This window comes from Heterodontus francisci, chromosome 36, assembly GCF_036365525.1.
Source record: "Heterodontus francisci isolate sHetFra1 chromosome 36, sHetFra1.hap1, whole genome shotgun sequence".
Lineage (NCBI taxonomy): Eukaryota > Metazoa > Chordata > Chondrichthyes > Heterodontiformes > Heterodontidae > Heterodontus > Heterodontus francisci.
Window position 1 is genome coordinate 44,215,421 of NC_090406.1, and position 17,673 is coordinate 44,233,093.

The 17,673-nt window shown below is 43.7% G+C and overlaps 1 protein-coding gene across 1 annotated transcript in view; it reads left to right on the plus strand.

Annotated features, from left to right (window-relative positions):
• The window catches only part of ankrd24 (ankyrin repeat domain 24), an 80,729-nt gene that overhangs the window by 31,222 nt on the left and 31,834 nt on the right, over positions 1-17,673 (plus strand). The window contains exons 10-14 of the mRNA XM_068015909.1: positions 30-217; positions 3,012-3,040; positions 5,823-5,897; positions 10,256-10,339; positions 11,514-11,621. Of these exons, the coding sequence (XP_067872010.1) occupies positions 30-217; positions 3,012-3,040; positions 5,823-5,897; positions 10,256-10,339; positions 11,514-11,621 (484 nt within the window). The remainder of the gene's footprint in view (positions 1-29; positions 218-3,011; positions 3,041-5,822; positions 5,898-10,255; positions 10,340-11,513; positions 11,622-17,673) is intronic.

The following is a 17,673-nucleotide window of genomic DNA, read 5'->3' on the forward strand; positions in this document are numbered from 1 at the left end:
TCATTCTCTGCTTTCTTTCCTAACCACAGAACAGCTTTGATGCTGGCCTGCGAAAATAACAGTGTGGAGACAGTGGATGTTCTTGTCAGAAGTGGAGCTAATGTCAGCCTTGTGGATGCTTTGGGTCATGATGCTATACACTACAGTATGGTGACCGGAAATACAGATATTCTGCAGCTGCTTCACACAGTCCCGCACAGAAGCTACTGGAACAACGGTAGGTTGTGTTCTTTGTGATCCAATATCCTTTGCACAGCATTATATTATTCATTGGCCAAAGAAACTCTTTCTTTTCCTTCTCGACCCCACCAAAAATAGATTACTCCGACCTTGATAGCCCATATCTCATACCAGGGATCAAGGGGAGGTGGGCTTCTTCAAGGCCCCACCAGTACTGCACTGTAACTGCCAAGGAGTGATTTTTTTTCTGCCAGTTTGTCTTCATGGAAATTTCATAGGCAACCATGAACCCTGCTAATCTGTGCCATCACTAGTTTTCCACCAGTTCTTTGTGATCAGTGGTAAGAATTCCTTCACTAATGGTTCATTTATGCAGATTGTACATGAGAAGACATAGGGCAAAAAAAGAGTAATTTGGTTTATCAGCTCTTCTCCCTCCACAGACCATGTATCAATTGCAGTATCATGGACTCTATTGCTGACAACCAACAAAGGACAAGCTCCCCAATAACGCTCCCTGAAATGACTGTACAGGTATCAAACAAAATGCCATTCACCCCACACCCACAGCTCTGACCAGTCATATTCCAGATGATTTAGCCAAAGCCCCATTAGCACAGGAGTTATCATCTTCCTCCCAACAGCATTCAACAGGAGAAAGGTGAGCTGAAACTTGAAACTGAACATTTATTCTAAGGGGGTGAGATAGGCCTTTCACCTTCCTCCATTTGAAATGAGGTAGCTATGGAGATAGTGGATGCATTGGTGATCATCTTCCAGAATTCTATAGATTCTGGAGCAGTTCCTGCAGATTGGAAGGTAGTAAATGTCACCCCACTATTTAAAAAGGGAGGGAGAGAGAAAACAGAGAATTACAGACCTGTTAGCCTTACATCAGTTGTTGGGAACGTGCGAGAATCTATTCTCAAGGATGTGATAAATGGACACTTGGATAATAATGAACCGATTGGGCATAGTCAACATGGATTTATGAATGGGAAATCATGTTTGACGAACCTGTTGGAGTTTTTTGAGGATGTTACTAACAGAATTGATAAAGGGGAGTTGGTGGACGTGGTATACTTGGATTTTCAGAAGGCTTTTGATAAAATCCCCCACAGGAGGTTGGTTGGTTGGTTAGCAAAATTAAAGCACATGGGATAGGAAGTAATATACTGGCATGGATTAAGGATTGGTTAACAGGCATAAAGCAGAGAGTAGGAATAAATGGGTCATTCTCGCATTTGCAGGCTGTGACTAGTGGGGTACCGTAGGGATCAATGCTTGCGCCCCAGCTGTTCACAATATATATCAATGATTTGGATTTGGGGAACAAATGTAATATTTCCAAGTTCGCAGATGACACAAAACTATGTGGAAATGAATGTTGTGAGGAAGATACAAAGTGGCTTCAAAGGGATTTGGACAGACTTAGTGAGAGGGCAAGAACATGGCAGATGGAATATAATGTAGAAAAAAGTGAGGTTATCCACTTTGGTAGGAGGAATAGAGGTGCAGAGTATTTCTTAAGTGTTAAGAGATTATAAAGTGTAATTGTACAAAGGGACCTGGGTCTCTGTCAATAAGTCACTGAAAGCTAACATGCAGGTGCAGCAAGCAATTAAGAAGGTTAATCGTATGTTAGCCTTTATTTCAAGAGGATTTGAGTGCAGGAGAAGTGAAGTCTTGCTTCAATTGTATAGAACCTGGATTAGATGGTACCTGGAGTACAGTGTGCAGTTTTGGTCCCTTTACCTTGAGAAGGATATTATTACCATAGAGGAAGTGCAACGAATGTTCATCAGACTTTTTCCTGTGATAGCGGGACTGTTCTATGAAGAGAGATGGGGAAACTGGGACTGTAATCTCTACAGTTTCGAAGAATGAGAGGTGATCTCATTGAAACCTACAAAATACTTAAAGGGATAGACAGGATAGATGCAGCTAAGATGTTCCCCCTGGTTGGGGAGTCGAAAACCAGGGGACACAATTTCAAAATAAGGGTAAAGCCAACTAGGACAGAGATCAGGAGAAATTTCTTTATTCAGAGGGTTGTGAATCTTTGGAATTCTCTACCCCAGAAGGCTGTGGAAGCTTAGTCATTGAGTATATTTAAAGCAGAGATTGACAGATTTCTAAATACCAATGACATAGGGATATGGGGATAGTGTGGGGAAAAAGGCATTGAAGTGGATGTTTGGCCATGATCGTATTGAATGGCGGGGCAGGCTCGATGGGCTGAATGGCCTACTCATGCTCCTATGTTCCTATGATTTTCAAAGCTTAGAAATTGTCCCATTTAAGCATGTTCATCGATGTATAATGAGTTTTTGCTCTGCAGTACGCATGATCCTGTATCAACTGAATCCTAGATGTAATGCCTCTGCTCCCTTACTGAGGCAGTCTCCTTCCTTGACATACAAATGTTAAAGTGCTTGGGGAAGAAATTTGTTCATGTAGCACTGCTTCTAGTGGCACCAAGCAGACTTACCCTGATTCCCTGGGGGCAGGAAGCACTCTGGCTCCACATGTCCCGATGTCCATATCTAAGAGGATTGGCTGGAGGTAGCCAATGCTGCATTATAAAGGAAAACAAGGAATCATCCTGATATTCCCTCCTTGCCAGTCTGTTTGAATCCGCATGATAGCGAGGCTGAATTGGAAGCACAAATGATACTTGGGCATAACTGATGCCCTGCCACCTGTGACACTGGCCCCGGGAACACTGGTGCACTGTGCCGCAATACTGCCGCTGAGTGATTTTGATTGCTGGACGCACATATTCCGTGTTTCATGAACCTTATTTCTGTGTTTCATTTGTTCCTCAGCAGAGCCAGAATTGAGAAGGAGACAGCATCAGGTAAAGGAACTGGACTTCAGATTGTCAATGACCCCACAACCTGATCAGAACCACACTGGATGCACTCCCATTGCATTATGCATCTTTGTCCAAAATCAAAACAGGGAGGTACAACTTTAATTCAAAATCCCATTTACAAAATAACTTACTCCACATTGCTGGCAGTAAAATACAGATAAAGGAGTAAGAATTTGTGGGCTCACAATGGTCAATTGAAAATTTCACAACTGAGGTTTGTTAGACAAAGGGATTAAGGGGCACAGAACCAAGACAGGTAGATGGAGTAAGATAAAGATCAGCCATGATATTGAATGGTGTATGTTTCGTAGGGCTGAATGGCCTACTCTTGTTCCTGTGCTCCCTCTTTCATATCATTAAGGCTAACAATATTCTGAATAGTCCTTTGAAGATTGTAAACATGCTTCTGAAGATTTCATAGCAACATAGTTCACTGGGGTTTTCCTCACTTCATTTTTGGGTCTGTTGTAGACTAATTGATAGAAATTAATTGCTACCCCTGAATCTCCCTCTTTCCGTTTTTTCCCCTTCCCTCTGGTTTTGCTGTCATCCTTCAATAATCTCCTCTCTCTCTATCCCTCTTCTTTCCTTATGGTCTTCTGCCCTTTTCTTTCCTCCTAGTTTTTCTCTCTCACTTACTTACACGAAACACCATCTGTCAGTACCTATCTTATAGTGATAAAGAGACTTCTATGATATTATTCCACATATTAAATAATCTTTGTGATGCAGTACCATTCTCTCTAGGCAAACATGGGACAAAAGAAAACACCGAAGTCCATCTAATTCTACTTCTACTATCCTGGTCGTCAGATGATACAACGATAATGGAGTTGTTGACTCATCATAGAGAACAATTTGTATCAGTTGGTCCACAACAGACCCAGAGATGATCTGAGGAAAACCCCTAGTAGATTACTGGAAGCCTGTATCAGGAGGCCCCAATCATTTTTATATTTGGGCCTCATAAATAATAACCTCGGTGAATCATGCACACCCCATTTAGCCTGCCAGAAATGTGAGGGCTGGGAACCATCAACTCCCATGTTAACCGGCCACCAAGGTTGGATTACGGGAGGTGGTGAGCAATTGCAGAAAGATCTGTTCATGGAGCCGGCACCAGCCCACAGTATTTCTGTAGAGACAGGAGGAACACTCCTACTCCTCCTGACACCACAGAAATTCACCAAATGGAATTTCTGAGCCTTTTCTGGCGTGGCCGCCACTGCCTAATATTATTGGGCAAAATGAATGCAGACCCCCATTTGTACCTGAAAATTGAAAACAGGGCCCTACAACTAACACATGACCCCAGTTTGTATATTTAGGTAGCCTCCTGCCAGAAACAAGCAGACATCTGCTCATTTGTTTACATTCCCCCTGACAATTGCAAGAGGCAGGTTTTGGGCATCAAGGGGGCAGCTGAGACCACACTCCCCCACCCCCTCTCCAGCTGATTATCAACTGATGGCTGCCTGGTTTTTAGGCAGGAAACGATCAACAAAAATTGAAACTCACTCTATCTATGTGTTCCTCTCTCTCTGTCCCTTTCCTTCCATCAACTCTCTACCTCTGAATCTCCCTCTTTACCTCTTTTCCTGTTCCCTCCAATTTCTCTGTCTTCCTTCAGGAATTCCTCTCTCTCTATCCCTCTTCTTTCTTTGTGGTCTTCTGACCTTTTTTCCCAGTTGTTCTCTCTTGTACACACACTAAACACTGTCTCTCTGATCCTCACTTATAGAGAAGCAGAGACATCTATGACATTGTACCATCTATAAGTAATCTTTCTGATGCAGGCCATTCTCTCTAAAGTAATAGCTCCTTTAGTAGAGGCCTGAACTGTGATCAGCTATTGCTAAGTGAAGGATAATGTATAATAGGAAAAGTAGCTTAATAATATAGATTCAGTCATAATATCTTTATATCCAGAGAATGTATTCTTTGAACTGTCAGTCACCGTAAACTGGTGCATTCACCATGGCAACGACTCTACCAATCAGAGTTCACTTGCCAACTGATCAGCACTCTCTCCTCATTCAGTATAAGTTGTTGTTTTCCCTTATATTGGTTATTCTTGTGATTGTCCTGATGAATGCAAGACGAAAAGCTTCGACAACATGTCTCTATTTTCAGCAATACTCAATCTCAGAATTGATAGGTTTAGAGCAAGTCATCTGACATTGTCCATCAAGGGGTATAAATTGGTCCACATTCTGTAATTCTTTGGTATTCTGTGCTGAGAACTTGGCTGGATTGGTTAGTAGTGCACAGTCCCTAATGGTTTGCCTATGGGTAACTATATAAATATATAACTTGGTCTTATTACTATCGACAGAAAGTACAAACAACAAGTTGATTTATCTCTAGTGTCTGAACCTCTACAGTTAGAATTAATCCACTTGGCTGACCCACGATGTAGCTCCCGCTGATTTTTCACTATTTAAAAAAATAATGTAGACCTTATGGAACACATCTTTCATATTCTCTTCCTCCACATTCCTGGAATCTTCTCCCCTCCGTCCATGCCTCAGGTGATGGTGTGCTTCAGAGTTTCCTTCCTATTCATGACTGCAAAGTTGCCTCTGATCCTCGCCATCTCTCTGCTATCCTAGTGTCCTCCCTCAGAAAGCCCTCCTACCACATCTGTATCTCTGAGATTCCACACTTCCAGTTTTTCCGTGCCTAAACTCCTCCCTCCCAACTTTGTTTGAATTCTTATTCCATTTTCTGGCATCTTTCATCAATTTATGCTCAAATTCTACAGGTTTTGGCAAAGGAGAAAACTACAAGTCCCCGAAAGAGGCAAGCTCCCTTACCGCCCAGCACCCCTTCTATCCAGGTAACAGGAACCCACTCTAATAATACAAATAGACAGTAACAGTCCAGCTGCATTCAGTGTGGCATCTGGGGCACAATCACAGATACTGTTTTAGCCAGTCTGAAGGCCAACTTTGCCGTCAATTGAAAAAGTCACAGGTCAAATTTCAGGCCCTAAATTCTGAAATATGTTACTGGTTAACTTGCAATAATAGAGGTTAAAATAACAGGAGAAAATTTCTGTGGCATTCTCTAAATTGTGTTGTGTAATTTTGGGCATAAGATGGATGGGAAACCCTGACGAGACGTCATAAACAGCCATGTTGTTTCTCCAGGGGTGTTCTGCCAATCTTCCATCGATAACCCCAGAGGAAATTCCAGGTGAATAGGTTTAAGAATTCTTAAGAATGAATCCAGAGAAGTTGTTGAGCTCAAATATTGGAACAAGGCTCCCTTAATAGCTCATTTGACAAATGAAAGCTGTGCACAAAATTCAGCCATTCAAAGCGGCAGGTCCTAGGCTCAATTGCTGGGAGGAAGACCAACCAGACGTACAATGATTCAATGACACCAGTTTATGCTGAGTTACCTGTTCTTAGTATTGGATGAACTGTTATTTGACTTACCTTCACCGTCATTGCTTTCTACTTCCCTCCTGGTGTTTGATGAAGTGTCGACTAAAACTCGTTTTCACAGCGACATTTCCTTCCTCAGTGACTGTCTCCAGCTCTGACTTATTTCATGTGGATTCCAACTGAAGTTCCACCCTTCATGTTTTGAATCCACCCAGGATTACAGGATCTCCGAGATGTACAACGTTCCTTGGACTGCTGTTCCCATCGCATCCTGAGATCCACACTCAGTGCCATGCGCCACCACGTGTACACACTTGACCTCTATCTCCAGAAGCACCGCCTCACCTTATCTCAAAGCTGTTCTACTCCACAGTTTCAATTCATCCTTCGTCTTATCTGATGCATTAACAAAAACCTTTTTTTCTTCCGTTCAGATGTTAAGGAACACAAGCTTCAGCAGCTGATGGGGACTAATGCCCATCCAGATCCTTCTTCCCCTTCACTTCCCTCTGACCCCATCCCTTATAATCTGACCCCTTGCCATGTATTTACAATACCCTCTGAGCGTCCCCTCTCTGATGCTGAACGTTCTGTACTCAGCAAAGGTCTCAGTTTTATCCCCTTATGCCCCCACCTCAATGAATTTCTCGCTTGGCATGACGTTGAACTCTTCTTCCGTCGCCTCTGCCTCTGGGCTCACTTTGTTGACCAGGAGTCCTCTGCCCAACCAACAGACCCATTCACCCACCTCCAGCTTTCTCCATACATCCAGATCCCTCCCTCTTGCCAGTTACCCACTCTTGATCTTTTCATTGAGAACTGTCGGTGACACATCAGCCGTCTCAATTTCTCCAGTCCCCTCACTCACTCTAACCTGTCTCCCTCTGAACTTGCTGCACTCCGTTCTCTCAGGTCTAACTGCGACATTGTGATCAAACCTTCCGACAAGGGTTGTGCTGTTGTTGTCTGGTGCATTGACCTCTACTTTGCAGAGGCTCAGCGCCAAGTCTCAGACACTTCTTCCTGCCTCCCCCTGGACCATAACCTCACCACCGAACAGCAAGTCCACCAGACTGTCACTGACCTCATCTCCTCCGGAGATCTTCCCTCTACAGCTTCCAACCTCATAGTCACACAACCCCGGACAGCCCGTTTCTACCTCCTTCCTAAAATCCACAAACAGGACTGTCCCAGCAGACCCATCGTTTCAGCCTGTTCCTGCCCCACTGAGCTTATTTCTTCCTATCTTGACACTATCTTTTCTCCCCTGGTCCAATCTCTTTCCACCTACATTCGTGACTCTTCTGACACCGTCATTTTGACAATTTCCAGTTTCCTGGCCCTAACCGCCTCCTCTTCACTATGGACGTCCAATCTCTCTACACCTCCATCCCACAACAGGGCGGTTTGAGGGCTCTCTGCTTCTTCCTTGAACAGAGGCCCAACCAGCCCCCATCCACCACCACCCTCCTCTGCCTGGCTGAACTTGTTCTCACATTGAACAACTTCTCCTTCAATTCCACTCACTTCCTTCAAGTAAAAGTTGTTGCTATGGGTACCCGCATGGGTCCTAGTTATGCCTGTCTTTTTGTGGGATATGTCGAACATTCCTTGTTCCAGTCCTATTCAGGCCCCCTCCCCCAACTCTTTTTCTGGTATATTGAAGACTGTATCGGTGCCGTTTCCTGCTCCCGCCCTGAACTGGAAAATTTTATCAACTTTTCTTCCAATTTCCACCCTTCTCTCACCTTTACATGGTCCATCTACGACACTTCTCTTCCCTTCCTCGACCTCTCTGTCTCCATCTCTGGGGATAGGCTGTCTACTAATAGTCATTATAAGCCCGACTCCCACGGCTACCTTGGCTACACTTCCTCAAACCTTGCCTACTGTAAGGCATTCCATTCTCCCAGTTTCTCCATCTCTGACTCATCTGCTCTGATGATGCAACCTTCCACAACAGCACTTCTGATATGTCTGCCTTTTCCCTCAACCGAGGATTCCTCCCCACTGTGGTTGACAGGGCCTTCAACCGTGTCCGACTCATTTCCCGAACCTTTTCATTGAGAACAGTCTGCTCTCACCCCTTCCTCTCCCTCCCAGTGCCACGACAGGGTTCCCCTTGTCCTCACTTTCCACTCCACCAGCCTCTACATCCAAAGGATCATCCTCCGCCATTTCCGCCACGTCCAGCGTGATGCCACTACCAAACGCACCTTCCCTTCCCCTCCCCTGTCAGCATTTCGAAGGGATCATTCCCTCCATGACACCCTGGTCCACTGCTCCATTACCCCCAACACTTCGTCCCCTTCCCATGGCACCTTCCCCTGCAATCGCAGGAGGTGTAATATCTGCCCTTTTACCTCCTCTCTCCTCACTATCCAAAGCCCCAAACACTCCTTTCAGGTGAAGCAGCGATATAATTGTACTTCTTTCACAATTTAGTATACTGTATTCGCTGCTCACAATGTGGTCCCCTCTACATTGGGGAGACCAAATGCAGATTGGATGATCGCTTTGCGGAATACCTCCGCTCAGTGCGAAAACATAACACCAAGCTTCCTGTCGCTTGCCATTTCAACACACTCCCCTGCTCTCATGCCCACATCTCTATCCTGGGATTGCTGCAGTGTTCCAGTGAACATCAACGCAAGCTCGAGGAACAGCACCTCATTTACCAATAAGGCACACTACAGCCTACCGGACTGAACATTGAGTTCAATAATTTCAGAGCATGACGGGCCCCCCTTTTTTTAGTTTGACTTTGTATTATTTATTTTTATTTCATTTTATTTTAGTTTTTTTTGTCATTACACTTTTTTTTACCATGTGCCTGCCCACTTTTTTTTCATGTTTGTGCTTTTGGCTAGGGCTTTCATTATTCTGTCATTTAACACCCTCTCTGCACTAATTCTTTGTCTTTCACCACATCATTAACACACTTTTTGTCTTTGCTTTTGCCCCATGACCTCCTTGTCAGTTATTCCCTGTGACCCTCTGTCCTATCAACACCTTCCTTGTTCTCTTTTGCCCCACCCCCACTTTATTTGCTTAAAACCTATTACATTTCTAACCTTTGCCAGTTCTGATGAAAGGTCACTGACCTGAAACGTTAACTTTGCTTCCCTCTCCACAGATGCTGTCTGACCTGCTGAGTATTTCCAGCACTTTTTGGTTTTATTTCAGATTTCCAGCATCTGCAGTATTTTGCTTTTATTATATGTGATTTGACTTAGTTTACGGAAGTGAAAAACAATCAGGCAGCATTCTTGCTCCTGATAGTTATTCAGTCACTCCCAGTGGAAGTAGGATTCGAGATGTGGACATATTGGAGGATGTTCTACATATCCTACACAGACAGAAAGACTAGTGAGGAAGTGCTGGAAATGGCTGGAGAAAAGAGGAAATTAGTGTATAATATCAAAGAGAGGAAGATACAATATTTCAGTTACATCATTAGAGCAGAAGATAGACAGAGGCAATTATTGGAAGGAAAGACCGACGGAAAATGTAGGAGAGGGAAGCAGAGAAGAAAATGGATGACAGATATAATGGACTGGATGCAGTTGACCTAGCAGAAAGTGTAAGGACAGACACAGGACAGACATAAGCGGAGATCCATGACAGTCAACATTCTGAGAAGAAGATGACACCAACGAACAAACAGATGGGAATGAGGGGTATTGGGGGATGGTAAGGGTAGGATGGTAGAAGGGAAAAAATAGTTATTTATTGGTTTCTGTGTCACAGTTGTCAATTATTGCTTTAAAACTGAAACATATATTCCCTGTGCTGCCGGTTCCAGAGCCTTTCTCAATCCTGTGAGTTTCTCTCCACTGGTGAATCGACGAGTCCATCCTACTCTTCAACAGAAACGCTCACACCAAAGGTGAGTTCAACCCACTCACTCAGCCTTCAGAACATATGGAATACAGCCACTTATCCAATCACACCGTTTCCACATTAATCAATCAAACCCCTCCTCATTGGCCAATCAACCGCATCTCTCATTAGCCCATCAGATCCATTCCACATCAACTAATCAAAGCCGTTCCACATGAATCTATCAAATTCATTTACATCTGCCAATCAGCTCTGTGCAGTATGGATGCTAAGATGCTAGATCACAAAGCTACCAACCAACTTCCCTCTCACCTCTGACAGTGTAGGTTCAAGCCCTACTCCAGACGTTAGGTACCTTACGCAGACTGATGCTCAGTGCAGGACTGAAGGAGGTGTTGTCTTTCAGATGAGGTGTTAAGCCAAGGCTGTCCAGAATGCCCATGGTACAACTTGAAGAAAGGCAGGGGAGGTATACTCGCTCACATTTATCCCTCAACCAATAGCACCAAACTCACATTATCTGGTCATTTATCTGATTGTTGTTTGTGGGACAAAGTTGTTCACAATAGTTACTATACTTCACAAAGTACATTGTTGGTTATAAAGCATTTATGGGCATCCAGAAGTCCTATTTAAATATCAATTCGAATTTTTAAAGGATCAATTGTTAAAAATCTATATCAAAAACAAAACAAATTTAAAATCCAAGCAATAAATAGGGCAGAAAGAGAATGGGAAAAAAAGAATTTGGGAGGGGTGAAGTACAGGCAATGGAGTATTTACAATTTAATATGTTCCTTAAAATCTGTTTTAACTGCTCATTGTTGCTGTCTACTGATTCACACTGGAATGTACATGAGTGTGGGCATCAAGTGAAGATAACATAGAACTCAGCAGCGTTGCCTCACATTGGAGAATAGTCAACTGATACTCGCTGTCTAGACTCGCACTTGGAGAATGCCCATTGGCCCAATGGCAGTACTAGATGACCTCAGCAAACCTATTCATCAGCAGGTCCTGCCAGTGCCTACAGGAGAATAAGGGAGACAACTGGTGAGAAGGTGGAGGTGAGGGGTTGGGTGGGGGGGCGGGGGGGGGTGGTGATTGGGGATGGTGAGGGGGCGTGGGCTGCGGGTGCGGCAGGGTGGAAGTAAAGTAAGCCCGATACACATTCACCCATGCCTACATCTCTCCTTTAACTACCTCTGTTGGTTTCACAGGATGATCAGAGGCTGAGTGAGGAGATAGTCCTGCTTCAACAGGAGCGACAACACCTGCTGCAGACGATTAGCAACCTAGAGGAGCTGGTGGACAAGTGCCAGCGGGAGGTAATGCTTTACAACATCTTTTACCCAAGCATAATGAAGACAGCACATGGTTTACCATTAGCCGAGCTGCAGGCCTTGGGCCTGCTGTCAAAAAGCTCTGCTGCCTGTTAGAAAGCATCAGCAAGTCTTATAAAAAATTATTAATCACTTTGACACTAGTGAGTTTCTTGCCCAGGTTTCTTCATACTCCATGTGTAATATAATAAATGATAATCTATATAAATGTCTTAAATCTAGTGCACAATTTGTCCCTCAAACTTTTTACACATGCAAACCTCTGCCATACCAACACCTCATTGGTTCCAATTTCATATTCATAACACAACACCAAACCACGACTGAATCAAAGTAGGAAGCTAATTAAGCACTGCTATAACAATGTGCAGCTGAGTTCTGTAGAATATAGGCCCAATTTTAACTCTGTAAGTGAATGGGTTTTAAGTGAGTTAAAATCTTGCCCTATAAAGCATAGAAGGAGGCTATTGTCTAATTGTGTCAGTGCTGGCTCCTTAAAAGAGCTATTCTTATAATCCCACTGGCCGAAAGCCCTGTAAACCTTTCCTTTTCAAGTATTTTTCCAATTCTCTTTTGAGGGTTACCATTAAATCTGCTTCCACCATCGTTTCTGGCAGTCCATTCCAGATCATTACACTCTGCTATGTAGAAAAAAACTCCTCAATGTCTCTCTGGTTCTTTTGCCAATTACCTTAAATCTGTGTCCTCTGGTTAATGACCCTCCTACCAGTGGAAACAGTTTCATCCTATCGACTCGATCAAAATGGTTCATAATTTTGAATGTCTGTATTAAATCTCTCTCCCCTTACAACAGTGACTACATTTCAAAGGTACTTCATTGGCTGTAAAACGCTTTGAGATGTCTGGTGGTTGTGAAAAGCACTATATAAATGCAAGTGCTTCTTTATTTTCTATGCGCTATGGAGAACAATCCCAGGATCTCTAGTCTCTCCCTATAACCAATCCCTTGTCCCTGCTACCATTCTGGTAAATCTCCTCGAAGACATTTCTTGACCTCCTTCCTGAACTGCAGTGCCAGGATTTGAACACAGTTCCTCGGCTGAGACCTAACCAGTGTTTTATAAAGGTTTAGCATAACTTCCTTGCTTTCCTATTCCATGCCTTTATTAATAAATCCAAGGATCTCATATGCTTTTTTAAATAGCTTAATTAATATGTCCTGCTACTTTCAAAGATTTGTGTACATGTGCCCCCAACGTCTCTCTGATCTTGCACCTTCTTAAAAGTTGTATCCATTCAATCAAAGCCTTGAGAGTCTAAACCAGGTCAGTATTTAAGAACATTATAAATACTGTAAAGGATTTCTTGTTTGCAAATGGCAATTATTAACAAATTAGAAAACACAAATCCTGTACAAAAGCAAAATATTGTGAATGCTGGAAATCTGAAAGAGAAAATGCTGGAAATATTCAACAGATCGGCAGCACCTGCGGAGAGAGAAATAATGCTAAAATTTCAGATCGATGACCTTTCATCATAACTCTGTATATGTACCCAAACTATCATAACACCAATCCATACCAGGTTACCTCTATTCAGTTTACGTTTGCTGTCTCCCAGCCCAGAATCCTAAAACTGCAGACTTTAACCTGAGTCATCTACTCTGGGTGTATCAGTTGTGACGGAAACCACACCTGCCAAATGGAAACATATTAATTTAGTCATATGGAACACTACTTGACCTTTTTACTGGACATTGAATATAACTTGGTTAAAAGGACCACATAACTGAACAACTAAAACATGGCTGCACATTTGCATTCCAGGAACAGTTGCAGAGAGACAATGGGAGTGCTCACTGATTCAGTTCGCGAGATGGGTTTTGTCAATAGTGGTGATCAAAAGGTATTGAGAGCCACTGACTTTGTAAGAGACAAACCTCCACGCACCACCCCACCCCCCCCCCCCCCCCACGCCCCCCATTGAGTGTGACTGGAGAACATTTGAAATCAACAATCCTTGTAGACGATGCTGTTTCAAACAAAGAGCTGGTCACATGACTAACCTGCTGGCCAACCTGGGGACTTTTTCAATTGTGCCACATAGAAATGGCAGACTGCAATTTGAAGACAAAAGAGAAGGAAGCTATCTCCCTGTCTCTCTCTCTCAAGCAAAGTCCCAGGGACCCATGGAAGCAACTTAAGCCTCAAGACAGAGGACCTCTTCAGCCTTCTGGCACCAAAGAAGCAAGTTTGAAAGTGTGCATTGGGCCCAGCAAGAACTACAAGATCGCAATTCCAACCAAAGACTTTACAGCAAAACTAAAGACAATCACTGCATTCCATCTACTATACTAACCCTCCCCCTTTAATTGTTTCTCCTCCTTTGTATCTATTTGCATGTGTGTTTATCTCATATGCACGCTAGCATGGTTGCTTTGCATATTTTTAGTAATTTTAACTGAGTTAGAGTGATAAGGTTAATAAACTTACACCTTTCTTGTTTAATTCTAAGAAAGCCTGTCTGATTGGTTCATTTACAGTTTCAATTAGAGAGCAGTGAGCAAGAACTGACTGAGGTGAAGCTAAAACACTGTTTTTAAAAGTTAAACCCTATTATGGCCAAACCAGGAAAGGGGCCAGCGGGGAACCTGAGACCCCTTCCTCACCTGATCATAACAGAAATTTCAGGGCTAGCGTCAAGATTGGACCCACAGATAAATGAGAAATTGGAAGTGGGAAATCAAATTGATCCCAATCAAAAAGGGAAATGATTTCAATACAGGTTTTCTTGTGGTTGTGTGTGCTAGAATACTAACACGTCCGTGACCAAAGCCAGTAACTACCCAAGCTAGGGTGAAGTAAATTGGGAATAAAAACAAGAAGTGCTGGAAATACTCAGCAGGTCTGGCAGCATCTGTGGAGAGAGAAGTAGAGTTAACATTTCAGGTCAATGACCCTTCATCAGAACTGTAAATTGGGATAAGTTAAAGGCACTGTCTATGGAAGAGTTCAGAAATATGGCTGAGCAAGTGTGGGATCACTTTCTGTGCCAAGGCTAGGCAAGCAGAACTTCTAAGATTAGTGGCCAACCACTTTTCCCTCAAATCTGAAGAATCAGAGGCAGGGTTAGAATTCGAGTCAGACAGGATAATATTGGCAAGATACAATTGGAACAGAGGAAACTTGAATTAGAAGACAGGGAAAGAGAGAGAGAGAAGAGAAAAAAAGAGACAGGAGAGAGAGAGAGAAAGAAATTTCCAGAAGGAACAGGAGGAAAGAGACCTGAGGTGGCTTGAGTTAGCTAGCATGGTCAATATGGAGAATAGTAATTTGGGACTTTGTGCTGACATTTTTAAAATTTTCCCAATTGCTTCCAAAATTCAATGAGGGAGATGTGGAAGCATTTTTTGTATCTTTTGAGAAATTGTTTGGCAGTTCAAATGTCTGGCTGAGAGCTGGACTCTCCTGCTGCAAAGTAAGCTAACAGGAAAAGCCCATGAAGTTTATTCCCTCTGGCCAGATGAGAGTTTATCAAATTATGAATTTGATAAACAGACTGCTGTGGGTGCAGGAAAATTTAATAGGATCCCTGAAGGTTATCAGGATTTTATGTCTGAAGGGTGCCTTGAGTGGAGCAGGCAAGCCCATAGTAATCCTCAGGAAGACAGGGGCTGCTGGGAATAGGCCTGACCTTTCCCCCAGAGAGTGCAGTGAACACCTGTACCTTTACCCCAGGTGCACTTGGAGTGCAACCTAGTTTCGGGACTGGTGATCATAGCGATTGTCCCTAGTTTGCCTGTGGATGAGGTTGATCTGCTCCTAGGTAATGAACTGATGGGGGCGAAGGTGATAACTTCCCCAGTGGTGAAAGAGAACCGAAGCAGATCAGAGAGACAGGGCAGTGGCAGGAGATGGTCCCCTACAGTTCCCCTGAATGTGTAGTGAATTGGGCCATGACCAAACACAAAGATGTGGTGGAGTACTGCAGGAGTTGCCACATGTGCCAGGTTGAGGGGAAACCCGAACCTACAGTGAAATCTGCACTTCTAAGTCCTGTACTGGCGTTTGGAGGTCCCTCCAGCAGAGGGCTGGTGAATTGTAAGGGACACCTGCTGTGAGCAAAAGGGGACAGACAGGCACAGGGCTGGCAAAACGTTTGAGAAGAAAGGGGGAAAGGGGACAGCGAGGACAGGTTAAAGGAGATCCAAGAGGATTCCCAAATGAAAACCCCTACTGTCTGGTTAGCCAAACCCGAAATGTTGGAAAAAGTAGACCCACATCCTCCTATGTAAATACAGACAACGAAACACCCTTCCAGGGTTGCTAACAGCATTTACAGAAACCTGCAGGGACAAAGAAAGTCCTCAAGAGGGCAGAGAAACTGTGGCACAGTGGCGCAGTGGTTAGCACCGCAGCCTCACAGCTCCAGCGACCCGGGTTTGGTTCGGTTCTGGCAGCTGCCTGTGTGGAGTTTGCAAGTTCTCCCTGTAACCATGTGGGTTCCCTCTGGGTGCTCCGGTTTCCTCCCACATGCCGAAGACTTGCAGGTTGATAGGTAAATTGGCCATTGTAAAAATTGCCCCTAGTGTAGGTAGGTGGTAGGAGAATTGAGGGAAGGTGGGGATATGAGAGAGGGAAAATTGGGTAATGTAGGATTAGTGCTAATGGTCGGCTTAGACTCGGTGGGCCGAAGGGCTTGTTTTGGTGCTGTACCTCTGTTTGACTCTGAACCGTAAGGGTGATGCCTCACCTAGTTGAAATGCCACAGGGGAGTGCAGTAGAATCTGAACAAATACCTGCAAGCAAGAATGTCCCAGAGAACAAAGGAAGATTAGCAAAAAATAATCCCCCACAGTCAGAAGAAAATTGAACCAACAATGAATGCCCTGAAGTGAACAGCACTTGCATGACTCACCGGACCACTGATAGTGAAGTCCGTGGATCCACCCACTGCTGCCTCCCATGATCAGAGCTCCAAACCAGGGCTAATTAAATCTAATCCTGCAGACCCCAACAGGAACAAAGGCACCCTAGACAATCATGGAAATGTGCAAACCTCAAATGTCCCCAAAGATTACATGTTTATTGCGATGCCTAGTCCCAATTTATTGCAAGCTGATAGTAAAGAATCTTTAAAACCCCTTGGGCAAAACATAACTATCTAAGACCCACCTCAAAGGAAAAGGGGCAGTTTAAAACAGCACTGCTACAGAGAAAGGACAGGCTGTAACAATTTTAAGATTTCTGAATGAATGGGAATGAATAAGAGAAATGCATGTGTGCTTTCCTGTATTGTCTCTTCCTTACAATTTATAATGAAATGCTTTCCTCATATTGCATTTCATTCAGTCAGAGGTGGAGGTGTGACGGAAACCACACCTGCCAAATGGAAACATTAATTTAGTCATATGGAACTTGAACTTTTTACTGGACATTGAACACAACTTGTTTAATAGGAGCATAGAGCTGAACAGCTAAAACATGGCTGCACATTTGCATTCCGAGAGACAGTTGCATTGAGAGACAATGGGAGAGCTCACTGATTTAATTAGCGAGATGGGTTTTGTCAATAATGGTGATCAAAAGGCATTGAGAGCCACTGACTTTGTAAGAGACAAACCTCCACTGCCCCACTGAGTGTGACTGGAGAACTTTTGAAATCAACAATCCTCGCAGACGATGCTGTTTCAATCAAAGAGCTGGTCACATGACTAATCTGCTGGCCAACCTGGGGACTTTTTGAATTGTGCCACACAGAAAGGGCAGACTGCAATTTGAAGACAAAAGAGAAGGAAGCTATCTCCCTGTCTCTCTCTCTCTGTCTCAAGCAAAGTCCCAGGGACCCATGGAAGCAACAAGACAGAGGACCTCTTCAGCCTTCTGGTACCAGAGAAGCAAGTTTGAAAGTGTTCATTGGGCCCCAGCAAGAACTACAAGACCGCAATTCCAACCAAAGACTTTACAGCAAAACTAAAGACAGTAACTGCATTCCATTTACTACTCCAAACCCTTCCCCCTTTAATTCTTTCTCCTCCTCTGTATCTATTTGTGTTTGTGTTTATCTCATATTCATG